Genomic DNA, 27151 nt, shown 5'->3' on the forward strand with positions numbered 1-27151 from the left:
TTTTATTCCTCTCTACTCTCAAAAAACAAAAAAAATAAAATATGTCATCTCTCTCTCTAAACACTCCATTTGAAAATTTTAATTATTATTTTCGGTGGCTGTGGTCTTCCATTCTCTCTCAACAACTCTCCATTATGAATTTCCCTTTAATATAATCTGTGGTTGCGGTGTTTCCATATCCAGATATCATCATCTCTCATGAACTGAGGCTAAATAAGTGATCACGGTTTCATACTACACTGCTCTCCTCTGTGCTCAAAGGAGAAGGTCTTATCCCTTCCTTTTTCTAGGTATTTCTCCAGCCATATTCTTATATTCCTTATCAATCAGCAAGTAATAGAATGTTTCTGGAGTTTCTTGTACCTTTTCAAGCTGTATTTTCTGCTTACCAAATTGTTATGAAATTTCTATAGTTTAAAAGAGCTTCTTAGTGTGGTGAATTTCATTTTTCTGGCTCTTGGTTGTCCCAATTTTTGCAGATTCTTTTGGGATCTTTTTGTTTCTGGATATGGGTTCTGTTATTGTGTTTTTGTTCGTGAGTGGTTAAGTTATAATATGAGAGAAAAGTGACATTACTTTGATAAGATACGTAGAATTAATTGATTCTTTTTATTCTGTCTTTTTGACGTTGTAAGTGCTTTCTATTTTACTTTTCTGGTGAAATTACTGTTTAGGCAAGTCTTGAAATTATGATATGAATAATTTGAGTATTCGTATTACGAATTAATTGGGACTTTTTCTGGTATAGTCTCTTGTTTAATTACCTTTTTCTCTTGGTCATTTCTTAGTTTTACTTTCTCCCTGTGGGAATTTGTTCTCTCTAGTCCAATTTGGTTGAAATTTAGTGAATAGTTTGAATTTTTTTTGTCAGCATCATAATTTATGTCTTTAGACATTTTTGGATGTCTCCTGCTATTATGTTTTAGTGTGTCATACTTCAGTACAATTTGGGTTTTCCTGAATGAGCCCATCATCAAATTTTCTATTCTCTTCTTATATATTGATTGTCATCTGCCTTGATAATTTTGTCAGGTTGTTAACAGTTTGTTTTGATATACTATCTAAATTTATTAACTATATCTCATCTCCAATGCTACCCTGTTTGAACTGATGAAATATTAAAAAAGGAAAAGAAAATAAAGGTGAAATCTTCTTTGCCTCCTTTTGTTTATTGCTTTTGTTTTATGAAATCGATTATGATCATTGTCCATGAAAAGGAAAAAGAATAGGACCCTTGTTTGTAGACATACGGGCATGATTACTATTGCGACACTCTTATTGTTTCATATTTATAGTTCTTCTTTTCCTTGATAGTTAAGTTAACATCCTCTTTGTTTTCTTTTATCAGGCTAATGTTGTAGGTTAAACGTTGGACTATTGTAGCAAAAGGAGTACACATCCTTATCTTTATTGGCAGCTTCAATAATAGCCGCATCATCATGGCACCAAAGCCATTAGATTATGAATCACTAAATGAGAATGTGAAGAAGTCTGTATATGCTGTGAGAGGAGAGCTATATCTTCGTGCTTCTGAGCTTCAAAAAGAAGGGAAAAAGGTCTTCATTATCTTTCTTAAATCATACAACCACACATACATACATGCGTGTGGTTGTGTGTGTGTGTGTATGTCTTACGTATGTATGTATGTGGAGGCATATGATTATATTGCATGACAGTTCTTCCATTATTTCACTGTCGTACTTCTTTTTTGCAGATTATTTTTACAAATGTTGGTAATCCCCACGCTCTGGGACAGAAGCCACTGACTTTTCCTCGCCAGGTTCATGATTATTTTAATAATGCCTCCTCTTTAGTCAAATGAATAGGAAGACTTTGGTATCTGCCATGTATGTCTGTTTGTCTCTCTCGCTCTCTCTCTTCTCCTCTCTCTCTCTCTCCCCCCCTTCCCTCCCTCCCTATGTGTGTGTGTGCTTTGTGCCTGTGTGTGCATCCACGCACTCATGCACATGCGAATATGTATGTTGGTTTGTGCTCTTTTTTGTGAGGTTAAACCTTAGATTGAGACTAACAGCTCCAAGCCACTCTTTGTCACCATTTTTTTTTTTTTTTTTTTTTTAAGGGAGCTTTAAGCCCCAACACTACAAGACGTCATCCCATCTCCTAAACACTGTTTAACTTCTATCGTTGAATTTCAATTAATATGGAAATGGGATGAAATAATACAAGTCGTCTAATCCTTCTCAAATTGCAGGTTAAAACGTATTATTCCACAATGCAATGCTTTAAGTTTGAATTTCTAGTGTATCTCTTTTGATGCTCTTTTGTGCCCGGTGAGAAATATGAGGTTGTTAATTGGGATGTTGTGTTTTGCGTTGCATACTTGAGCAACTATGTTATGATAATTCTAGGAACCCTTTACAAATATTCTCTACAAAAGATAGTATTATACATTGGTTAGCCATATCAAACCCACATGAGAAAATGATCTTGTTCTTATTAACATGTAGTACCAGGTGTTTAGTCATTCAATTTATCCTTATCATTCCAAGATGTGAGCTCGACATGTTCAAATTATCCTTCTTAAATTGTATTAAAATGATTTATCAGTCATTTATCCCTTCATTTGAGAATTGGTTATGCATCGTAAGGGTACGATTCATTTTTATGGATTTTTGGCTTCAGACTATTTATCTACGTTGCATGGATATGCGTGTGTGTGTCGGAGCAGGACACAGGCACGAGGTGTTAGATTTTTCATACTTGTAAAAGTATATTTGGCGACACGGCTATACACATACACACCCATATATATAGATATATACATACATATGTAAATGTATATATTCCATATATAATAAGACCACTTTTGATACAAAGAGGTCACAATTATTATTAGGCCATTAGATGTGAAATTGGGTGGTTAAGGATGTGTCAATGATTGAGCACAAAGTCCAAAATAAAATTTTTCGAATGTCATAACAGACTTCAATCTATTGGATTTCACATCCAATGGTTAAAAATAATTGTGACCTCCTTATACCATAAGACCACTTTTGATACAAAGAGGTCACAATTATTATTAGGCCATTAGATGTGAAATTGGGTGGTTAAGGATGTGTCAATGATTGAGCACAAAGTCCAAAATAAAATTTTTCGAATGTCATAACAGACTTCAATCTATTGGATTTCACATCCAATGGTTAAAAATAATTGTGACCTCCTTATACCAAAAGTAAATGGTCTCATAGTACAATCCCTATATTTAATCATCATCATCATCCAAGCCTTATCCCAACTATTTGGGATCAGCTACACAAATCCTGTGATATTCTACTCTATCAAGGGCCATACCCTTAGTTAGACCATAAGTCACCATATACCTTCTAAGTACTTTCATCCATGTCCATTTAGGTCTTCCTCTTACCCTTTTAGAGTCTTCCACTTCAAACAGATCACCCTTTCTCACCGGTGTTGTACTAGGTCGACATTGCACATGGCCAACCCACCTAAGTCTATTTTTCGTCATCTTGTCGTATATTCGGGCCACCCCTAGGTTCTCTCAGACATATTCATTCCGAATTCTATCATTTCTTGTCTTGCTACTCGTCCATCTTAATTCCTCATCTCAACCGTTCTGTAGAACTTCCCCTTCAGTTTCATTGGTATACGACGATCACATAAAATTCTGAAAGCACATTTCAACTTTGCCCAACCAGTTCTAGTTCCATCTATGACATCTTCTTCAATCTCTCCATTCTTATGGAATATCGACCCCATATATCGAAATATTCTCTTGTACGTACTTCTTAGTCATTAATCTTAATGACTACCTCGTTTCCAATCCTATTCTTACTAAATTTGCATTCCATATATTTTGTCTAAGTCCAACTAATTTTAAAACTTTAGATTCTGGAGCATCCTTCTAAAGTTCTAAATTTATGTCATTTCTAGTCTCATCAATCAAAACTATGTCATCTGCAAACAATATATACCATGATACTTCATCCTATAGATGCCTAGTTAATTTGCTCATAACCAAAAGAACGAGGTATGAGGCTCTATGCTAAGCCTTGATATAGACCTATTGTCATTGAAAACTCACTTGTCTCTCCACTAGTTGTCCTCACGCTAGTTAGTGCACCCTCATACATATCTCTCACCATGTCAATGTATCCTCTAAAGACTCATTTCTTTTCCATCACCCACTAAATTAACTCGCTAGGTACCCTATCGTATGCTTTCTCTAATTCAATAAAGATCATGTGGAAGTCTTCCCTCTTCTCCTTAAACTTCTCAAATCAGTTTTCTAAATAGGAAATAGCTTCAATTGTTGAGCTCTCTTGCATAAAACGAACTAATTTTTTGAAAGACTCGTTTCTTGTCTTAGTCGTTACTCAATCACTCTCTTCCACAGCTTCATAGTTGGCTCATGAGTGTGAGCCTTCGATAGTTCGTATAATTCTATAGGTGTCTTTTGTTCTTGTAAATAGATACCACAAGTTTTTCTCTATTTATCTAACATTTTCTTTGTTGTCGACCTCTAGTTGAATAGCTTGGTTAACCAGAATTCACAAATCTCTCCCATGCCCTTCCAAAACTATTGGGATACCATTTGGTCCTAAAGTCTTTCCTATCTTCATCTTTCTCAAAGCTTCTTTGACTTCAGATATCCTAATCCTACAAATATATCTATGACCTCCGATCTTATGTATGTCAAAGGTTCGTCCTAGCCCTGTGCTCCCATAATGTTCGTCACTTAACAAATTTGAAAAATAAGTTCTCCACATTTTGTTGACCTCATCTTCCTTCATGAAGAACTTTTGATCCTCACTCTTAATGCATTTAACATGATCTAGATTCTTACACTTTCTCTCTCATTTTTTCCAGTTTGAAGACATCTTTTTCACATTTTCTTGTTCCCAATTTATTGTATAGATCATCATATACCTTAAGCTTAGCTTTACTTACTATGTTCTTAGCATTTTTTTAATCATTGTTTATATTCTTCTAAGTTTTGATCATTTGATGATAGATATGATAGATACTTATAAAGACTAGCAAATAGTTCATAATACTCAATTAATGATATCATGGAAGATAAGAAGTGTCATTTACATGATTCACCACGATTCTAAAGTAAAAAATAATAATGCACGAAACATATGATGGATCACAAATGCTTTTAATTCAACACCAAAATTGAAATCCCTATGGTTTTGCCCACCATGCCATTGGGTCTTAGGTGTAGTGCTCTGCCATACCTTCCATTTCCCAAAGTCACCCAATCCAATTGCGAGTCCAGAAGAATCCGTTCTAGTACGCATGTCAGTACGTCTTCGACAAAAGTACGGGGACCCTTGTTGAAGAGTCCATGTAACATAGCTAAAATTCATATTACTTGTCTAGTCTTCAAGTACTGACATGCGTACTAGTCCCACTTATTTGATAATTAATTGAGTTATAAGGCTTTACAAACAACTTTGCATGTCATCATATATTGCTGATGGGGAGGAAATTAGGTTCCAAGCTCGAATATTTGGTATCTCGTTGTCAACTATGCCACTCTAACTGATGTTCTCTTGTTTGGCGCTGACCTAATGAACTATTTATCAAGGGTAGAACAATACGCAACATTTAGGGTTTTTAAAAGGCTTTGATGTTTTATTGTTCTAATAAAATGATTCATTAGTTTCCTCATTGTATCGATTCCTTGTCCATTTTTAATACAAGAAAAGGTCAAAATTTATAAATTTTGAAACAACTTCCCATGGTCATCAATATTAGGAATTCAGAAGTTCAGCTAGTTTCTCTAATATATGTTCTTAATTTTCCTTATTTGGCTAAAACAAAGTGGAAATCATATTTTTTTTAATTAAATTTGAGGTGAATATTTTGTCAAAGTTTTTGAGCGAGCAAGAATTGGCCGAAAGAATTTGAAAAAGGAGAGTTAATGGTACCATGTTTAACTCACCAATTTAATGTTCAAGAATTATATGCATGTGTAATGAGTATGTAGGTTAGGTACTAGGTGGCTTAGGCCATTAAATCTCTCCCTTTCTGGGAAGTGGCACTAGTTGTGTGTGATTGAAAATTTTGAGGATCATCTTGGAAAGCTAGAATGGTTTAGTAGATAGGAATGTGGGTTGATGAATCTTTTGTAGCTTGGCATCCCTAAGGTGGGGAAAGAATTTTTGAAGGACATGTTGTAGCTGGACAGGTTTTTGGGGTGATGTGTGATGTGACATTGGTTTGGTGGTTTGGATTTGAGGCGTATGGAACTATTTAAGAGTATTGGTGGCACAACTTAGATTCTAGTTGAAGCTAGTTTTTGTGTTATTGTACTTACGGACCTATGTGAGTCTATTAAACATCAATAATTATTGCTCCTACATTTCCTGGATATGCTACAAAGGTACTCCGCTCTGCAATTTGGTTGATTATTTTCATGAACCTTTAATACCTTTTGGTATAGACCATATGGTCCTGACTAGATGCTCCAAATTATTTGAAGGACTTATTATTTGATAATAAATTTGTCATTTTAATTGACCGTCAAGAGCCTGAAGGTAGAAGGTTTACTCAAGTCTTAGTTTTGGTGTTAAGGCTTAAAAGATTCAAGTTACCCAATCAGACTTTTTTTTGTTTGAACATTGCTTTTTTCAGGTGGTAGCATTATGTCAAGCACCATTCCTGCTAGATGATCCTAATGTGGGACTTCTATTTCCTGCGGATGCTATCGCAAGAGCAACACATTATCTTGCTATGACATCTGGTGGTTTGGGTATGTTTTAAGATTCACTTAAATACATGCATGGCACTCATTCTTTTCTCTTTTTTTTTTTCTTTTTAAGTATTTGTCAGGGTTGCATCCTCCACAATCTGATAGCATTGCATGTTTCTCAAACAGTACTTTTGTTAGCTGATATTTTAAATATTATGAAACCAATCAAAACACGAACTTTAGAGTGCCCTACATGTATTATCAAATCCACATGGTTAAATCTTTTTCTATCATAAGGTTATTATTCCGTCTTTATAGATTTGATGTTATGTTAAGTATGGAATAGGAATTCTGGGTGGTCCCACTCATTCTCTAACACTGTCCACCATTTCCTTGAATGGTGATGACTCTAATGGACTACGGTTTTCCATGGTCCATTTAATTGTTGTGTTCTTTGAACCCTTTCTACAAAATCACATTGTCGTTTCTATTGTTTTGCCAAGTTCCATGCCAAAAAGTGTGTTTTGGAGGACAAACTGCTCTTGGTTCTGACCATCCTACTTCTGTTCAGGAGGCACTGCAACTCGGGACTGGACCCGACAAAACCTGGTCATACATAACCAAAAAAATTATCAGGCAGGACAACATATAATTGTACCATGCTGATTACGATTTTTTGTACTACTAGGTGCTTACAGTGATTCTAGAGGTCTCCCAGGGATAAGAAAGGAAGTAGCTGAGTTTATTGAAAGACGTGATGGCTATCCAAGGTAATCTGAATTGGTATGAAGTGTCCCAAATAGACTATTTCTCAACATAATTGTATGTGATGGCTTTTGTTTTGATGTTTTTTGATCTCTCTCTTTGCTTATTTTGTTTTAAAACTTTCTTTTTTTTTCTATCACTCCAAAAGAAAATTATTTACAATTCTAGGTAGAAAAGAAACAGAAATTAATCCAGAGAAAAAAGAGCGTTAATGTTTTCAACAGTCTTTACTGTCATTTTCATTCGCTTTATTTCTCCATGATAAGACTTATTTTTTGTTCTTTCTTCTGTGATTATTGAAATATTTTTTGGATTTGTTCAAACGGAGCAACCAGATTGTGTCTTATCATTGGAACTCTATTTTCTTGCTATATGGTGTGACAGCTACTAGACTTTAAACCAATAATTGCTCTCTCCTGAAATAAAAGAAGTTGTTTGGAGGATTTTCTTTAATGAAGACCATAATCATGCAATTCTCAATTATAACAAAAAGAGGCGAATCACCAACCATTGATATCTTATCCTGCAAACAACTGTATATTAATGACCAACCACACCAATGCATTAAAAGAGAAATGAAAAACTTAAAAGATCTTGTGTAAATTTCAGTTTTGATGTTTCAACAAACATTTGATCAAATGCTTTCATATGCGTAGATATTTTAATTATTCACAAGCATCTTTAAACCAACCTTTTGCATTGCGAGACAGCTGAGACTTCTATAGTGGGTTGTGAAATTGGATTTGAACCTGAAACCTCATGCTTGTGGCGAAGATTCAAAACCTGCATGATGTTTTTGATTGGGTTACAAACATAGGATGCAGAGCGTCATTAACATACAAGCAAAATATTCTCAAAATGTTGATCCTGCCATGCTTAATGGTCCTAGTGGCCAACATTCATATAATTGGTGTACATATCAGGGATTTGCCACTTTATGTCAGAATTGACATTTGGAAATAATTAAGGAATAATTGCTAAATTTGGGATTTTTTTTTCCCCAAAGTTCGACAGATATTGTAATTACAACTTCTAAGACATGGTTTTGGTTGACATCTTTTGCAGTCAAATTTATGAGCCCAAATAACTGCAGTCATAAATGAAACATCCCCTCGGCATGAAATTATATCAGGGAAATGGGCAAGAGAATGCACCATAGATATAATGGCCCTTATTTCCTTTATAACACCATTTTAACAGGTAGAATGGAAATAATGGATATTATAACAGAAAAAGCCATTTTTGGCAAGACTTTATTTTGAAAAAATAGATATTATTCTGAGATAATCCCTGTTACCTTCTACATTTTCTTGCTACCCCCCACCCCTTTTATAACAGAATGGAACTATCTTGCTGAACTCATAATCAACTGAATTATTATAAATAAGAAATGTCTTGTGTGTGACGGATTTGTGTGTGTGTGTGTGTGAGCGAGAGAGAGAGAGAGAGAGAGAGAGAGAGTCAAAAAATTAATCTACATTTATTATTTTAAAATACAAATTGCATACGTAATTTCTCACAAGAAGATTCTCTGCACTCTATTCACTTCTAGATGTAGAACCTGACAGTGTTTGTTGTATCTTCTGTAGTGATCCAGAACTTATATATCTCACTGATGGTGCCAGCAAAGGTGTAATGCAGATCTTGAATGCCATAATCCGTAATAACAAGGATGGGGTATTACTTCCTCCCTAAAGATTTATAAAGTCTCTTATTATATTCAGAGACTTTGCATCTTTCCATGCTTCAGTTTCCTAAGAAAGAACAGCTTTTAGTACTATCAGGCAGGCTAATGTCATTCAAGTAAACAAAAGTATGAGCTATTTCTACCATGATGACCGGACCAATTCAGTCTTTGTTACTTTTGTTCAACATTTGTAGTCTTGTCCCAATCAATTTAAATAATCGCATGACATTTTAATAGGTGGTAACTCAAGTAAAATAGTTTTTAATATCATTGTACCTTTCTTTTTCTTCATAGCATTGCATAAATTTATTGGAAGTTTGATTTTGTCACTCTCCTGAGAGAGAGGATGACTATTCCATAAGTCTTGGTATTTTATCTATTCAATAAGTTATGATGCGTAAAGCGCAACAAGTGGACAAAGTGGTCTTATAATTGGAAGATGTGAAACCTAGGAGGGCTTCCAATAAGAACAAGAAGAGCAAGCCTTTTGTGGGATATTTTCTTGTTAGTATAGGGTTAATTTATGTCATTTTTAATTGCTGGACCAGTTAGGACTTCTTAGTCATTTTATTATAGTTACTATGATTTATTTTAAAAGTCACTTAAGTTAGGACATATTGTTCAATTTATTATTATGTATGGATAATTATTGTCTTTTGAATATTAAAAATGATATAAAACTGGTGCTTGGGAGATTAGAGCCTCATTAATGTGACTCTCTTTCAAAAAAAAGGAAGGAAAATCCCTAGGCTTTCAAAACCCTAGTTGGGTTTGGGAAGAAACCCTAGGTTTCTTTGACTTATTGGTCGTGTTTGGCCTGAATTACTACTGTTTTTATATTTTTCTTCAATTTTCCTATATCAATTTGGTATCAGAGTTCAGGTTTTCTTCAACAAGAAGGCTAGGAAACTACCTACCTGAAAATTATGTACAATCCCTTTATCATAGGATAAATATTCTTCGTCAGGGAGAAAAGAGCGTATAGGAGTGCATTGAGGAATTTTATCAGTTGATGGCTCGTAATGGTGTGGTTTAAAGAGCAGAATAGTCCTTAGCTCTCTGTATTGGAGGATTGAGAACATCTATACAAGATGTGGTGGTTTTACGATGTTATGGACCTTAGATAAAGCTTACAACTTAGCAATTATGGTTGAAGCTCAGTAGAGGTGCCCACCAAAGGGAGCACAGCCCAAGGTGGTACAAGTGTTAGTGGAAGCGATTTCAATGAAAAAAATGGAATTTAGTAGCTAGATAGCTCTTCAGGCATCCTAGTTCATCCAAACTACTGGATATTGTGGGTGTTGGGAGCGGTTCTAGCCTCCTGAATCGCCCAATCAACAACATTATTAAGTACTTTAAGTGTTCAAGAATTCGACTTTAGTTCCCGAATAAAAAATTTGTGAACCTTGCTGAGGAGTTTCTCGAAGAGCACAACAAGATATCGTTTGATGGAGACCTTGTTTATGATGACCTGAGGAAGAAGGTCCTAGAGTATCATTTAGTGACCACTAGCACAGCATGATTAGCCCCGAGTAGTGGACAAGGAACTGGGAAGGGACTTTTTCCCCCAAATCCTTGATGATTGGTGTGATTTCATGGGTTAACCAATCTTTGATAAGGGTCTTATCGTTGATGATGATTTGGTGGGCAATATTATCAATGGTAACAACAAGGTGAAGGCAAGGAGGATCAAGGAGATGAGAGTGGTAGTAAGGATGTTTCTTTTTGATGTCTTGCCTTGAATATGGGATATAATATGAGGTGCCCCCCAAGGGCTTGGTGGTATTTTCCTATGAGCTTTTTGTTAGTGAATTCAACATAAAGATGCCCATCGAATGGTTGATTATGTGATTCCTGATGTTGGGGCTCAGCTTCAGTCATTGTTTTGTTTCCGTTGGAGAACCCTTGTATTTAATCACTAAGTGCGAGCTGAATGAAATTTCGGGAGTAATGCAACATTAATCTTGAGTCGCTTCAAAGTTCAAGATAGAGTAATCTGCGATGTCTTCCGGACTAAGTATGTTGTGCTTATGTACTACAAGTAGGACAAACCCAATGGGCCTTAAAATGGTTGATCCAATGTCTAAAGGTTGCAGTAACATGGCACGACTTGATCTTGAGTCTCATTAATGTGGGACATTGGGTGATGGTGTAGCTCAAGAAGGGAAGACATCCAACAGGCAAATACAACAAGATGAATGATCGCAAGGTGGGACTGTTTGAGATTTTGAAGAAGATGGGCAACAATGCTTACAAGGTTTCTTTGCCTTCACACATGGAGAATTCAGATATCTTCATCATTGCTGATTTGTACCATAGTTGTGGGAACCTTGGGGGTAAGGTCATGGTCCCACCTTAGGAACTCGATCCTGCGGTTCCTCTAAGAGATCTTAGAGGGAACTGGGTTTAGAGAAATAGGGATCTCGCTCCCTATAAAATGGGATCTCAATCTACATGCTTCTAGAAACCCTCCAAGGAGAGGAGCTATACTATTAATTGAACTACTGTTCCTCTCGTTGATATTACAAATTCATTTTTTTAGAATTTGTTAAACTGTGGTCTATATCAAATCGCGCTATACTAGGATTGTCGTATTAAAAAACAACATTTTAATGTTATTGGAAGCTAATTTATGATATTATTAAATCGTATTATTGAAAAAATTGGAGTACTATAACTATAACATTGGTAATAAGGTAAGATGCATGATAATGGATCAAAAAGGCATTGACGTGATCCTAATTTTATCATATACTATTAATTGATCTCCTTTTATGTGTAGTGGAGCTTAGACCCCCCCCCAAGCCAAAAGCTTGATCCCAGTGACATGGGATCTCAGTCCCAGGTATGCTAGGATCTAGCTCCTTAACTTGTTCGATGTATGGATGTCTATCCTAATCCTAGGGAGCTTCCATCCTATGGAGGTTTGGCGTTCCCTGAATTGATCCCATTCCCACCTCCAACAACTATGATTTGTACTAGTATCATGGGCCAAAAATGGATAAAGATGAAGGTCCTAACTCGAGGGTGAGTTCTCCTCAACCCGGGGACAGTGATGATGCAGATAGTGCAGCAAGTTGAAAAACTGATCAGTAGCCCCTATGAAAACTGCAGATTCGTCCCAATTCTAACACAATTTGGAGGATGTGAACTATAGTTGGGCTTCTAAGTAGAACAAGAAGAGCAATTATTTGGGATATTTTCTGGTTATTTTACATTTAATTTCAACTATTTCTAATCGATGGACCAGTTAAGATGTTTTTAATCATATTATCTATTGTCAGTGTCATTTATTTAAAAGTCACGTATATTAGGACATGCAGGTCAATTTATCATTTGTATGGAAAATTATTGTCTTTTGAACGTTGAAAGAATAAAAGTGTTGCGTGGGGGGGTGGAGGCTCATTCATGTGACTCCCTTCAGAGAAAAGGGAAGGAATAAACCCCAGGCTTTTGCAATTGCTGGCTTAGGGAAGAAAAAAACGTTGGTTTCTTTTAATTATTGCTTGTCTTTGACATGAATTGCTGTTGTTTTTCTGTTCTCATTCAATTTTCCTACATCAAGAAGTCTTGGTATTTTGTATATTACATAATTCTTGGTATTCAATCTCCCTATCCATGTATCTGGTCAGCCCTGGTTTTTACTCGAACCCCAAAAACCCTTTCTCAAGACCACGGTCACGATGTGCGTGTGTGCAGCTAAAGCCAACAAAAGAAAGATTTTAAAGGGTGTGAGGCGGGACCTACCTCAGGGGTCGGGGTTCGTGACACACCCGGGCGTGTGAACAGCCCTCTCAGATCATGAATCGGAAAGCCCCTTTTCCTCTCGGCTCGGTTCGGCTCTAGTTCCCTTGCTTCATGCTGTGCCTTAGTAAATACACACGTATGAGATGGTTGGTTGACGGGTCAATAACCCCTGGCTTGTCGTAAGGATATTTACGAGCAATAGGAAAAGAAAGGGGGGCGATGGGACTGGTTTTAGTGGGAAGACCAAGAAAAGAGGGAGATGAATGAAAATGAGGAAGAAGAAGAAGAAGAAGAAGAAGAAGAAGAAGAAGAGGAAGAGGGAGAAGAAGAAGAAGAGAAGGAAGAGGGAGGAGAAGAAGAGAGAACCACTCATGAGTTCAGCAGCCTTTCGATGCCACCTCCCCTAGGAGGCATCAATGGTTGACAGAAAGGTATCAGACCGAGGCCTGAATACCTCGGAGGATTCTTAAAGGAACTATACTGTGGGTCAAGCCCAAGCAGGATGAACCTCAGAAGAGCCTCCAAATGAGTGGGTGAATAAAAAAAGAAGGGGAAGAGAGAGAAGAGGAAGAAGATAAGAAGAAGAAGAAGAAGAATTGATTAAGAGAGATAAGAAGATGAAGAGAGAAAAGAAGAAGTACAGAAAGAAGAAGAAGAAGAGACCAATCGTCAATTCGATAGTCTTTCGGCGCCACCTCCCCTAGGAGGCATCGACGGTTGACAAAAAGGTATCAGACCGAAGCCCAAATACCTCGGAGGATTCTTAAGGAACTATACTGTGGGTCAAGCCTAAGAAGGATGAACCTCAGAAGAGCCTCCTAATGAGTGGGTGAATGAAGAAAGAAAGTGAAAAGAGAGAAAAGGAAGAAGATAAGAAGAAGAATGGATTAAGAGAGAGAAAAAGAGGAAGAGACCACTCGTCAATTCGATAGCCTTTCAGCGCCACCTCCCTTAAGAGGTATTAACGATTGACAGAAAGGTATCAGACCGAAGCCTGAATACCCCGAAGGGTTCTTAAGGAACGATACTGTGGGTCGAGCCCAAGCAAGATGAACCTCAAAAGAGCCTCCTAATGAGTGGGCCAATAAAGAGAGAAAGGGAAAAGAGAGAAGACGAAGAAGATAAGAAAAGAATAAGAATAAGAAGAAGGAGAGAAGGAAGAAGAAGAGGAAGAAAAAGAAGAGATTGCAAAAGAGAAGAAGAGAGAAAAAGAAATAGGAAGAAGTAGATGCTGAAGGCAAAGAATAGATTGAAAGAGAGGAGGGGAGACCACTCAATGCTTGGCTAGGTATCCGTCCGTAGATCACTGAAGGAATTTACAGCGACCAAAGTACTAGGCCCCAAGGAAAAGAATGATCCAGATGAAAAGGTGGATGAAAGAGAGACAAGAAAAGAGAGAAGAAGACCACTCAATGCCTGGTTAAGTATCTGTTCGTAGACCACTGAAGGAATTTACAACTATTGAAGTACTAGGCCACAAGGCAAAAGAGGGATCTGGATGAAAATGTGGATGAAAGAGAGACGAGGAAAGAGAGAAGAAGACTGATCAATACCCGACCAGGTATCTGCTCGTAGACCACTGAAAGAATTTACAACGACGGAAGTATTAGGCCCCAAGGCAAAGAGGGATTCGGATGACAATAAGGGGGATGAAAGAGAGACGAGAAAAGAGAGAAGAAGACCACTCAATGCTCGGCCAGGTATCCATCTGTAGACCACTGAAGGAATTTACAACAGCCGAAGTACTAGGCCCCAAGGCAAAAAGGGATCCGGATGAAAAGGTGAATGAAAGAGAGAGGAGAGGGATGAGAGAGAAAAAAGAAGAAAGAGAGAAGAGTTAGAGAGAGAGACTGAGAGAAGTGAGGGAGAGAGGGTCGGGCCGGCAGTCTAGCCGTCAGTCCAGATTGAGGGGGGAGAGAGAGAGAGAGAGAGGGAGAGGAAAGAGAGAAGAGAGGGGGAGAGGGTTGGGCCGACTATCTGGCTGCCAGTCCAGATTGAGGGGGAGAGAGAGAGAGAGAGAGGGGAAGAGGAAGGAGAGGAGAGAGGGGGAAAGGGTCGAGCCGACAGTCAGGCTGTCGGTTCAGATTGAGAGGAGAGAGAGAGGGAGTGAAAAGATAGAAGAGTAGGGGAAGGGGTCAGGCCGACGGCTTGGTCGCTGGTCCAGATTAAGCGGAGAGAGAGAGGGAGAGGAGAGGGTCGCGCCAGCGGCCTAGCTACATGTCTGGACGAGAGAGGGAGAGATAGGGAAAGAGGGAGAGAGAGAGGGAGAGGAAAGAGAGAGAAGAGAGGGGGAGAGGGTCGGGATGGCTGCCTGGCTACTTATCCAGACGAGAGGGAGAGAGATAGGGGGAGAGAGGGATGGCCGCCGGCCTAGATGGAGGGCAAGAGAGAGAAAGGGAGGGAGAAGGGGAGAGAGAGAGAGAGAGGAGAAGAAAGAAGGGAGAGAGGAGAAGAAAGAAAGGAGAGAGGATAGATTGAGAGAAAAAGAAGGGGGAGAGAGGAGAGAGAGAGGAAGAGAAGAGAATAAAAGAGAAAGAAGAGAGAGAAGAGAGGTAGATCGGGTACCTAGATGGGTGAGGTAGTGGCTTGAACCCGCCGGTTAGGTATGCTCCCACGGTTCCTTGAATGCTCTTGAGAAACTTGAGTCTTCTGGGCAAAGGCTAGGGTGTAGACTAGCTTGGATGGATTAAGCTAGGGTGTATAGATGGTTTGGGTTGGGTAAGGTGATCTAAGGACTATGATTTAAGCTAGACTATTACTTATGGTAATGGGAATATGGATTATGGTTGGGAGAGTATAAGTGGTATGGAGTATGGTTAGTGTGGTCTACGGTCTAGGGTTAGAGTAGTATGGGTAGTGTGGTCCAAAGTTGGGTTAGGGTGGTCCAAGGGTATTCTCTCACTAGCAAAATATTTCTCTCTCCTCTCTCTTGAAGTAAGAAAGTAACTCAAGCTCAAAGGGGCAAAGCTTATGATTTTTTTTATCAACTTTCCAACTTAGGAAGCTTAGGGTTACAAAATGACATAAAGTACTTATATGTGATCTCCACAAAACAAGGGTGGATGGCCAAAAGACAATAAAATTGCTAAAGAAAGACATTAAAATGAATAAAATAATCAATCCTGTTTTTGTGCATTATGACCATTTTGCCCTTGGCCAGAATCATGGAAATGACAAAACTATCCCTTCAAAAGGGGCCTCTTGCCATAGCCATGCCTCGAGGCCTTTTTCAGTGCTCTACGGTGACATTTTGGACAATCAATCATCATAGAAATTATGGTCGTCTTGAGATGAGTGATTTGGTATCCCTTATTGAGCTTGAATCAAATTTTTGAGGTTGATCCCAAAATACAGCCAAACCCATATTCTTGAAATTTCGCTTATTCGATCTTGCTCATTTTGCCATGTTTTTTGTCACTTTCTTTATCACGAATCCAAGGGAAAATCGTTGTGACCATTTTGCAACGAAAACTCCCCGATTTGGAGATCGGAGGATCACTTTTCTAATTTTGAAGGTCACCGAAACTGGGATTCCAACAACAAGAAAATGGGATTCTGGTGACCAGAAAATATGCCTTCTTGCGAACTCAAATCAGGTACCTTCCTGACCTCAATCCCATGCAAATCATACCTCAAATTGATGCCCTTCGAGTCACGGTCGCAATGGACTCATTCATGGGCCTATCTGACATCGGGGCTTTAAGGAATGGCCATGGGAGTAAGAGGACCTCATGCCTCAAAAATTCTGCATTTTCATGTTTTTCAAGCAACATCTCTCTAAGATTTCTCCCCATCTGGGAGCCCTTACCATGCATCCCATATATCAAAAAGTGTGCATTGATGAGACACACGACATCTGAAATTTGGGCGCAACTGGGTTCAAGGTGAAGAAGTTATGCCCTCCCAAACAATTCCCATTTTCAAGAAACACAGTTTGCATATCCATTTATGGGAACTGGTTCATTGAGGCTGCACAAAAATAGTGTAAAACCTTCCTATTTTGGATAAGTTGGGCTTAAAATGGTCCAAAAGTGTCCAAGTAAGCTGAAAATTGATATTTGGGGTTTGTTTGGCCTTTTGAATCCAATGGTAGTGGTCTGGTGCTCATTTGAGACCTTGACAATATAGCTCCAGTTATGATGTACTTTTCAACATGTTAGAAAGTGGCACTATGAAATGTAATTTTCATATTGACCTGTCTTATCTTTATTGGATTGGGACGAAACTTGGCAGGCATCTTTGGGTCATCAAACGCTACCTTCTCATGCTTTTTGAGGTCAATCTAGCACCTTTTGGAATTCTTCTAAAATTAGGCTTATTTAGTCAGGGCTTCCGAAGTCCTTAGGCATTTTGGGTACCTGTGGGTTTAGGTTACCATTGGATCCTCCTTTATTCGTGTTAGGGATGCAAGTGCGTCAAAAATACCCTACAACAGTATTGCCATTCTGATTTGATGTCAAGATTATGTACTACATGATTAGGCTCTATTTGGATGGACCATTTAATAATAAATCGCGACATTCATTCCTTTTCCTAATTAGTAGTGAAGAATTGCTTTCCTTGGTCCACTCCACTTTTCACTGATGAGTATCTTTTGTACCCCTGCTTATTACAAAACACTGCCAAAATGTCCACAACATCTGAAAAAACCTGTTTTTCACATATTGATAAATGACCACCTTCCTCAGTGGAATTGTAAAAGCCATCCAACTGGGGCCTTAATGTACTTCATGATTTTGCTCTAGAATCATGCCTTCATATGCAGGACACAGCAGCTGCGTTCCACACTTCTGCATTTATTTCTTAACATTAGTTAGAAAGGTGGCACTTGTGTAGATAGGTTTTACTTTTACATCTAGATCTCTAGATTCAGGGCACAGCAGCACTGTATTGATTTCTTATTTGCCTTATTCAGTAAGGTGGCTTTCGCTTGCATAAGTATTACTTCTATGCCAGTATATTTGGTGTTATTGACTTATCGACTTGGATTATTATTTCGCAAGAAGTATAGGAGTTCAAGATTGTTAGGGCCATTCTATATATGGTGAAGCCTCTCATACGAACATAACCATTAAAAGTAAAAATGAATTCCTTGTATAAATTCCCTATTTTCCTTCTTGTATATTTTGCAGCATGTTTATATTAAAACAAAGGAATACTTTGCACCATAGGTTGCGGACTCGTGACTTAGTGGCAACTCAAAAGAGTAATTCTGTGGAGTTTGCTTGCAACTTGTGTAAATCTGTATCAATTTGAGTCATTCAGGTCATGGCTTAATAACTTTATATGTTTACATAATTAAGTATGATATTTGTACACAAGTAAGATGGTTTAAGCTAGCAAGTCGAAAGAGTCACAAAAGTTGAAATGCATTGGAGAAATTCAGTGGACAATTGTTTCACATTTGGTGTTATTATACCATTGCTAAATAATATTTTTGAATGCTAAAATATTCAAGGCAAGCTCAAATCATGGCAAAATGCATGTTTTTTCTTCTCTTAATGCTTAACTGCAACAAGTCTCTCTCTCTCTCTCTCGCTCTCTCTCTCTCTTTCTCTCTCTCTCTCTCTCACACACACATACACATAAACACTCACACAACATGCACAAGTACTGGTGCTGTGAATTCGGTACATATATCCTTGTAAAAATCCTGAAATGATGACCTGTACTTTAGTGACTGGATTATAGTTTTAGCTTTTTTTTATTGTTTCTCTGTCCGAAAGCAATTTTTTCTCTTCCATAGTTTGGCTCTTAATTGATTCCTGATGACAATTTTCGTGCAGATCTTAGTTCCAGTTCCACAATATCCACTATACTCAGCTACAATAGCTTTATATGGTGGTTCTCTTGTTCCATACTACCTTGAAGAGTCTGCGAATTGGGGTCTTGACATAAAAAACCTACGCCAGTCAATAAGTGAGGCCCGATCGAAAGGAATTGAAGTGAGGATGTCTTCTTTTATCTTATCCTTCTCCTTGAATCCTTTCTGGTCTTGTAAGAGTGCTTCCAATTTTTTTAGACTATTAGCTCAAAACTGTTTCTCAATTTAATTACCCTTGGATCAATCAATACCTTGAATGCACCTTCTACAATCAACAAGATTTGTGGCTTTCTGGGTTTTCCTTAATCATTTTTGTAAGAAGAGATTTTCCAACTACATTCTTGTTGGTTGGAATATTTAGTTTGACAAAGGAATTATAAAAATGCATTGTCAAATCCCATGAGCTTATATTTTTCAACTGTTACAAAAGTTAGCTTTTTCTGGTTTATTGCCTTATGTGATGATTATTGTTCTACTCAAAATGTCTTCTTTCATACTACAATCTCATTATCATGAAGATTGTGCAGATATTTGGATATTGGCAGCAAGTCTTAGTCCCATTTTTATCTGGCTACTTGTAAATTGTTGGACAGTTTTGGACAATAAAGCTTAGTCTACTTAACTTTTATTTTTTCTGTTTTCATACTCCAATGTCACAGTCGTGTTGTGCTGCGTATGGCTAGTTGTTGGTAATTTTAGTTCATGGTGTCTATGGTGGTGATGTCCATATTTGGATTGGTGTCTCTGATTCAACTATTGTGGAGGCCTCTGTCCTCCTGGAAGGCCTCAGGAAGTTAGATACTACCTGGCGGCAGTATGTTACCATTGAAGGCAACCCTTACAGTGTTATAGCCTGGGCCTCAGACATTGCCCTGGACAGTATCTTCGAAGAAATCTGTTATCTCACAAGGAATCTACACATCTCGTGGAATCACGTTTGGAGAGAAGCAAATGGTGAGGCTAATTCTCTGGCAAAGGCAGACGCAACCTTGTCTAATGCCAACCTTAGACACCTCTAGGGAACCTTTGCTTGGTCTCCTATCACAGATTGGAATCGATATATTGGCTCGATTCATGTAAAGCTTTTTTGACATATCTATGGTTTTGCACAGGGCACCCGTTTGTGGGTCGCCTTTTTTTTGGGCGGAACCCATCTGTGGGTATCCTGCCCCCTCGCTTCATACTTTCTGTACTCCTTTTAAGTTTAATACAGTTAACATATTCAAACAAAAAAAAAAAAAAAATTGTAGGACTAGATGTCTCTTACTTTTGAGTTTTTCTTATTAAAATTGAAGGATGTATTTTTGAAACTTGTGATATTATATTTAAGATTTTAAAGTCTTTTTAGCGATTCTTGGGCTTTCTTTTATGTTTTTAGGATTTTAGAAGTTGTTTAGAAAAGCAGTTAGAGTGCTTATGGAATATGTTGTTTATCATGAGGAAAAATAGCATTACAATTTTTGTTTTAATTAGGAATTTTATTTTAATAAGAATTAGGATTTCTTGGTCTCTAAGTAAGGTCTTCTATTATAAATAGGGGTCTGTGTAGAAAATTTAGAAGAGAGTTGAGGTTTGAAATCTTATTGACCAGTGTGAAGCATTGAATCCTAGCTTGTATTCTTCCTCTTTATTTTCCAATCAATAGACTATTTGATTTTCTTCCCTGCAAAATTCTTTTGGCATCAATTGGTATTAGACCCAAGGACTCGTGGTCAGCAGGGGTGGGAATCTTTGATCAAGTCTATGGTTCGCTGAATTTAGGCCAAGGTGTGATGATTGCAGCAAAAAATTTGTTCATTTCAGCCCAAAGATTATTGATTTTAGCCTAGAATTCACGGATTTCAGACTAAGGTGTTTTATTCTCTGCCAAGGATTTGTGATATTGGCAAACCTATGGCAAACATGGAAGGGGAACTCTCATAGATCTACTATGTGGTGCCCAAGATGAAGATATTTCAAACCTCAAAAGGGCAAGTTCAATAGTTAGCACAACAACTCGTGGGTGTCACTCATGGGCGAGATGGTGATCTTTTGCCCATGAAGATGTTGATTAGAACTCTTTTCATGGCCCACATGAGGAAGCGAGTGAAGAAGAAGGTGATAGAGGACCTAGACGTGGAGGACATCACTACAGGGTTTTCGATTTGATGGTAAATTCTGATTTGACAAGCATAATTTGACTCATAACCATAAGAGGTAATCACGCTGCTTGTGAGTACAATTTAGTTCATGACATTAAGGAGGCAGACCGTGGAGAACTTTTATTTTTATCCAGTTGTCAAAATCAGCAGGTTTTAGACTAGGATTCAACACCAATCTTCAACATAAGCTCAGATGAAGAATAAGATCTTAAAGGATACTGGATCTACAATTGTGTACAAAATTTCGTGGTTGAAACGATCTTTGAGCAAAAAGAAAATGAAGGGCTCCAAGGAGAATCAAGAGGTGAAGTTGTTGATTCGACGACGAATCTAGTACTCATCTCGAAGATGCACCTTGGTCTGTTCTAGGGCTGAACTGAGGCAATTTTGATAAGTTGATGTTGCTAAATTGAGGGAAATCCAACAAATTTGTGTGGCAGAACAAACTCTATCGACATGTAATGACCTTTTCCTCAAGGTGCTCTCAAAAGGGTTTATTTGCTTGCTGATTTCAAAGACCCGTTCTCAATACATAATCGTAGTATTTTGATTGAGCTAATAACCCACAGGTCCAAGGATTCGAAGCATAATGTTTGGGTTGAAAAAGGTTGCAGGATTAATGCAAATTTCATCTTAGCCTACTTCAAAACTTGAGGGCAAGTATTTGCCAACCAGGGGAGTCTGATGCAAGATAAGATGCCTCTTATTTTTTAATTTTTCTTACTAAGTTTTAGGGAGATATTTTTTATTTTTTCGTGTTTTAATTTTTTTTAAGGGATCCTAGGGTGTTTTTATATTTTTAGGATTTTAGAAGTTGCTTAGAAAAGTAGTTAGTTGGGATAAGGCTCATATGATGATGATTTAGAATAGAAGCTAGAGTACTTGTGAAGTATGTTGTTTAATCACGGGTCAAAATGTCATTACAAATTTTGTTTTAATTAAGACTTCTATTTAACTAGAAATAGGATTTCTTCACCTTTAAGCAAGGTCTTTTATTATAAATAGGGGTCCATATAGAGAATTTATAAGAGAGTTAAGTTTTGAGATCTTATTTTGTTTTAACCAGTGCAGAGCCATTGAAGCATGGCTTGTAGACGCCTTATTTAATTTTTCAATCAATATATTATTTGATTTTCTTTCGTGTGAAATTCTTTCTACATCAAACATTGAACTACAATGCTCTAAGATTAGGTTTGATAATAACTTTGATTCTTTACTGGCTAAATAACCATGACACACATGTTGGTAGAGGATGATGTGTTTGCTTGGAATGGGTATCCACAGTAGCTTTCAGCAAATTCACCTTTATTATTTTCCCTATGTATTCTAAGTGAAGTGGATGATGTGCTTGCCTGGAATGGGTATCCATGGTAGCTTTCAACTTACAGGACTCCCTTATTTCACAAGTAGTATGCATCTGTGTATTGTAGAGCTTCAAAGCTTTCTCTTTTTCTTCAATTTTCATGTGATTTATAATAGTGAAAATTGGCTTTTAACTATTTTTAGAAGATAAGTAGAAAACAAGCTTGTCTAACTAAAAATGGATGGTATTGTCCTTCATTAAAAATTTTTTCCTAAAAGTAATCCTTAATTGGAAAGGGTCACAAGTGTATTTTCTCTTAAAGAAGCATAATTGTCAATTTTCTAGAAAGCTAATCTAATTTTTCTATCTCACAATTTCATCACTCTATTTAATACTGCCATCTATATAATCCCATAAGATAGGAGCAAAACCCTTCTCTTATATCTCTGCCACTTTAGTCTCTTCTTCCTCCTCAATTTTTATATCTAATTTCTTGAAAATAAGGAAAAAATCTCATTCCTTTACTTTCACATTAAAATACGAGAGAAACTGTTTCCTTTAATGTCCAATTAAAATAGCACCTACCAAACCAAATTATGAATGTGTATCTAGTAAAATAAAGAAAAAATTGTGTCCCTCATGATTTAAACCTCTCCCAGTTAATACATGGTGAGATTATTGCAATAACTTAGTTACAAAACTTGTTTCTTAAAAGAAAGGCCATAGATACAGCATTTGTGGACATCCAATGTTTCAAGGCCTTTGTCCTTTTTCCAATGTAGTGTTGATCTAGTTCTGCAATTCCAACATCATATGTATGCATGTAAAAATCAGGTGCATTTATCTTCATCCAACCCTATTGTCACTCATAACCTTTTCTTTGGGGGGATTTCAGGTGCGAGCTATGGTAATTATAAATCCAGGCAACCCAACAGGTCAATGTCTGAGTGCAGCCAATATTAGAGAAATCTTGGAGTTCTGTTATGTAGAGAATTTAGCTCTTCTTGCAGACGAAGTTTATCAGCAGAATATATATCAGGATGAACGCCCCTTTGTAAGCGCTAAAAAGGTAATATCTGTGTATGTCATCTCTCTCTCTCTCTCTCTCTCTCTCTCTCTCTCTCTCCATTAAATGCTGAAGTGGATTTTATGCCCATGACTTAAAAGTTGGTATAATTAAGCATGATGAGCTTGGTTCTATGGGGAAAAGACGATTTAATTGTGATAATAAGGCTTTTCAACTATGTTTCTTGTTTGCTAAGGCCTTTCTCTCTCGCTTTCTCTACACACCCACACACACACCCACATAGAGGCATGCGTATACAGACATAAAACCATTGCCACATGGTTTGTTCATTTACTGCTATTCCAATGGATGACTATACAAGCAAACTTGATAGAGTTTTTTCCAATATTGTGCAAGATTCTGATGGAGATGGGTCTCCCAATCAGCATGGAAGTTCAGCTTGTGTCATACCACACTGTGTCCAAGGGATACTGGGGCGAATGCGGACAACGTGGAGGATACTTTGAAATGACAAATCTTTCCCCAGAGGTTTAATGTTACCTCTTTCTTTGATGAGTGATGCTGATAACTCATTTCATATTTTTTTGTGTTGATTTATTAATTTATGTGATATCTTGTCACGTACAGTATCATTCATGTTTATGCTGCTATCATAAAAATTATTTTTAACTTACAAAAGATTATGTAGGTTTTTATAACTTCTTGAATTCTGTTGCATAAACATGTTCTCGTGTGAATATGTTCAGTGAGTGCAAAATCTCTCTCTCTCTCTCTCTCTCTCTCTCTCTCACACACACACACACACACTAGTATGATTACATTTTATGTGAGAAGTCCTGAAGTTTTGAAACTGTTATCGCTTTTCTCTGTTTGTGGTGCAGACAGTTGATGAGATGTACAAAATCTCATCCATATCACTCAGTCCTAATGTTCCCGCACAAATATTCGTAAGTTGTAATGCCATTCTCCTCCCAGCAAACATTATTTATGAATTGTACATCTAGAGATATGTTCATATGTCATCTGCAGATTGTACGATTTCTTTATTTTGTTTAGATGAAAGGGATTGTTTGAAATTTGATAGCTAAACTCTCTCTCTCTCTCTCTCTGTTATGTCTTGGCATACACATGCATGTCTAGGTTTGCACAATGTGTGTGTGCATAAAACGTTTTAAAGCACATGTTGCTCTGCCTCTCTGACTGCTTTACATTAATTGGATTTGGTACTTGAAACTGAATGTCTCTTCAATTTTCAGATGGGTCTGATGGTTAATCCCCCAAAACCAGGAGATATCTCATTCATGAGATTTGCTGCAGAAAGGTATACTTCCAATTTTGAAATTTTTTCTTTCATACGACTTGTGTAATCCTTGTACCTCGTTGTAGTTGTATCTTTCAGTTATTTATTGGAAATTTATCCAATTTTGAAATTTTTTCTTTCATACAACTAGTGTAATCCTTGTAACTCATTGTAGTTGTATTTTTCAATCATTTATTGGAAATTTATTTTAGAAAAAGGTCATTATCCCTATACAAATTTAATCAATAGTAAAGTTTTGACCACTTACTTCTGTCTGAGAAAAGAAAAAAGGGAGAACTGCATGTAAAGCGGAAATCTTAAGTTTCAATTGAAGAATTCATGGGCTAGTAGGAATGACCATCGGAAGTGATTGAGCTACCTCTATGCATGCCTACATGGATTTAAACAAGTTGTTTGTTTAGTTTGGGTGCCTCAGGCTGATGTCTATTGTATTCTTATGATGAATGCTTGAATGTATATTTTTTCAAAATTTCATAGAATAATAATAGAATTCACGACTTTGCAGTAAGGAAATTCTTGAGTCACTTCGTAGGCGAGCCCGAATAATGACTGATGGCTTCAACAGTTGCCGAAATGTTGTTTGTAACTTCACAGAAGGTGGTTCTTCTTTCCCTGAACACACACTCTCTCTCTCTCTCTCTCTCTCTCTCTCTCTCTCTCTCTCTCTCTCTCTCTCTCTCTCTCTCTCTCTCTCTCTCTCTCTCTCTCTCTCTCTCTCTCTCTCTCTCTCTCTCTCTCTCTCTCTCTCTCGTGAAAATAGCTAACTATGAAGTTTGTCTTTCAGGGGCCATGTATTCATTCCCACAAATACGCTTACCCCCTAAGGCAATTGAAGCCGCAAAGAGGGCTGGAAAGGTCCCAGATGTGTTTTATTGTTTGAAGTTGCTGGAAGCGACAGGCATTTCCACAGTTCCAGGGTCGGGTTTTGGCCAAAAAGAAGGGTAAGCAGAAAGCTTTACTTCTTTTAATTGGTTGTTTCACGTCTAACCTGTCAAATATCCTAGATGGTTTGTGAGATGATACAGCCTCCATTTTTCATTTTGAATAGGAGGCAAACCACTGAAGGAAACTACTCTTACGAAAGTATCTATAAGGGATCAAAACCCTTTGCAAAATCATTACGCGGGCCAAACATTCTAATTAACATGAGAGAGTTTACTTTTTAATTTTCATTCTACTAAGATACCTATGAAAAAAAAAAAACCCTCAAAAATGCTCAACTTGCGAACCCTAAACAAGTACGAGGAATTTAGTAATTTGACCCATTTGCCATGACTAAATGACTGGAGTACCTTGTACGTCAAAGTAGGTCCTATTACAAAAATGCCTCTTGCTTGATTAAGTTTCCTAGCCCTGAATAAGGGCAATTCAGGTATTTTTGAATATATATTTTGGGAGGTACCCTGTGAAATGAAAATTAAAAGGTAAACTCTCTAATGTTACTTGAAATTTTTTCGACTCCTTTAATGATTTTGTAAAAAGCTTCGACTCCTTGAACATAATTTTCTCAAATTGTTCTATGATTTAAAAATACCCATATCTCATCACTGTAACGAAAAAAAACCATTTTTTTGGATTGGTCAAAATTTTCCAGTATTTGTGGGATTTTGGACCATCTTTAGTGCTCTTTTATGCCCCTCCCCATTTTTTAGGGTTAATGAGCCATTCTATGCGTGCAGGGTTTTCCACTTGAGAACAACCATTTTACCTGCTGAACAGGACATGCCTGAAATAATGGCCAGCTTTAAGAAATTTAATGATGAGTTCATGGAGCAATATGAACACCATAGGGGCTATTCAAGGATGTAAAAAGACCCAAATGGTCCTTTGTGCATTGTAATATTCTTATGTCTTGTTATAATGCTCTATTCTTCTAAATGATTATTCGTGACCGATCCCTGAACAAGGATTTATGCATACATTATATTTAAGGTACGTCACCAGCATTTATATAATGAAAATTTCTTCTTTATATTTTCCCTATGCGTTTTTTGGACTTATCGGAGGTGAATAGAGATGAGTCTAGAGAAAGAGAGAGACGTAAATGGGGAAATAAGGTTGCAACTGTACATCATTACTGTTATTTTCATCATTCAAGTATTATCTCAATTACTTAAAGTCAACTACATGAATTATGTTTCTATGTTCTTTTCTATTAAGAGTCATACTCTTAGTAAAACTGAAAGTGATCAAATATTTTTTCTCTACATCTATCCATGTCTTTTTAGGTATTTCTCTTTCCCTTGTATAGCCTTCCACTTGAATCAAGAAGCACTTCCTAACAGATGTTATATTAAGTCTACACTGCATATAATGAGGACCTAAGTCTATTTTCTTTCATATTATCGTCTATTGAAACTACACTTAAGTTTCCTCGTATATGTTTTTTCTTAATATACTTATCTCAGCCATGTTTATCCTATGAATATGTTGATTTTTAATAGTTCAACATTTTATCCTCTAGAGTATGGTCGGAATTAGTCATCTTATAGAACTTCTCTTTCAATCTTATAGTATGCGGCGATCACATAAAACTTCACATGCACATCTCCATTTTATCCACCAGCTCTAATTTTATGTGTAACATCTTCCTCAATCTCTCTATTGTCTTAGATTATCGACGTCAGATATTGAAAACAAAGTTGCAACAGCAC

At 37.2% G+C, this 27151-nt stretch overlaps 1 protein-coding gene across 1 annotated transcript; it reads left to right on the forward strand.

The window, feature by feature from the left end:
* Positions 1-241: 241 nt before the first annotated feature.
* Positions 242-26469, forward strand: LOC18430615 (glutamate--glyoxylate aminotransferase 1). Its single transcript, XM_006840765.4, has 14 exons — positions 242-290; positions 1349-1556; positions 1715-1780; positions 6625-6742; positions 7371-7452; positions 9037-9124; positions 18668-18826; positions 23045-23218; positions 23573-23704; positions 24058-24123; positions 24433-24497; positions 25003-25094; positions 25282-25438; positions 26177-26469. The coding sequence occupies exons 2-14, from the start codon at positions 1440-1442 to the stop codon at positions 26304-26306; spliced, it is 1446 nt and encodes a 481-aa protein (XP_006840828.1). The 5' UTR covers positions 242-290; positions 1349-1439; the 3' UTR covers positions 26307-26469.
* The last annotated feature ends 682 nt before the right edge of the window (positions 26470-27151 follow it).

This window comes from Amborella trichopoda, chromosome 3 (assembly GCF_054954075.1).
Source record: "Amborella trichopoda isolate Santa Cruz 75 chromosome 3, AtrichopodaSantaCruz75HAP2 v2.0, whole genome shotgun sequence".
Lineage (NCBI taxonomy): Eukaryota > Viridiplantae > Streptophyta > Magnoliopsida > Amborellales > Amborellaceae > Amborella > Amborella trichopoda.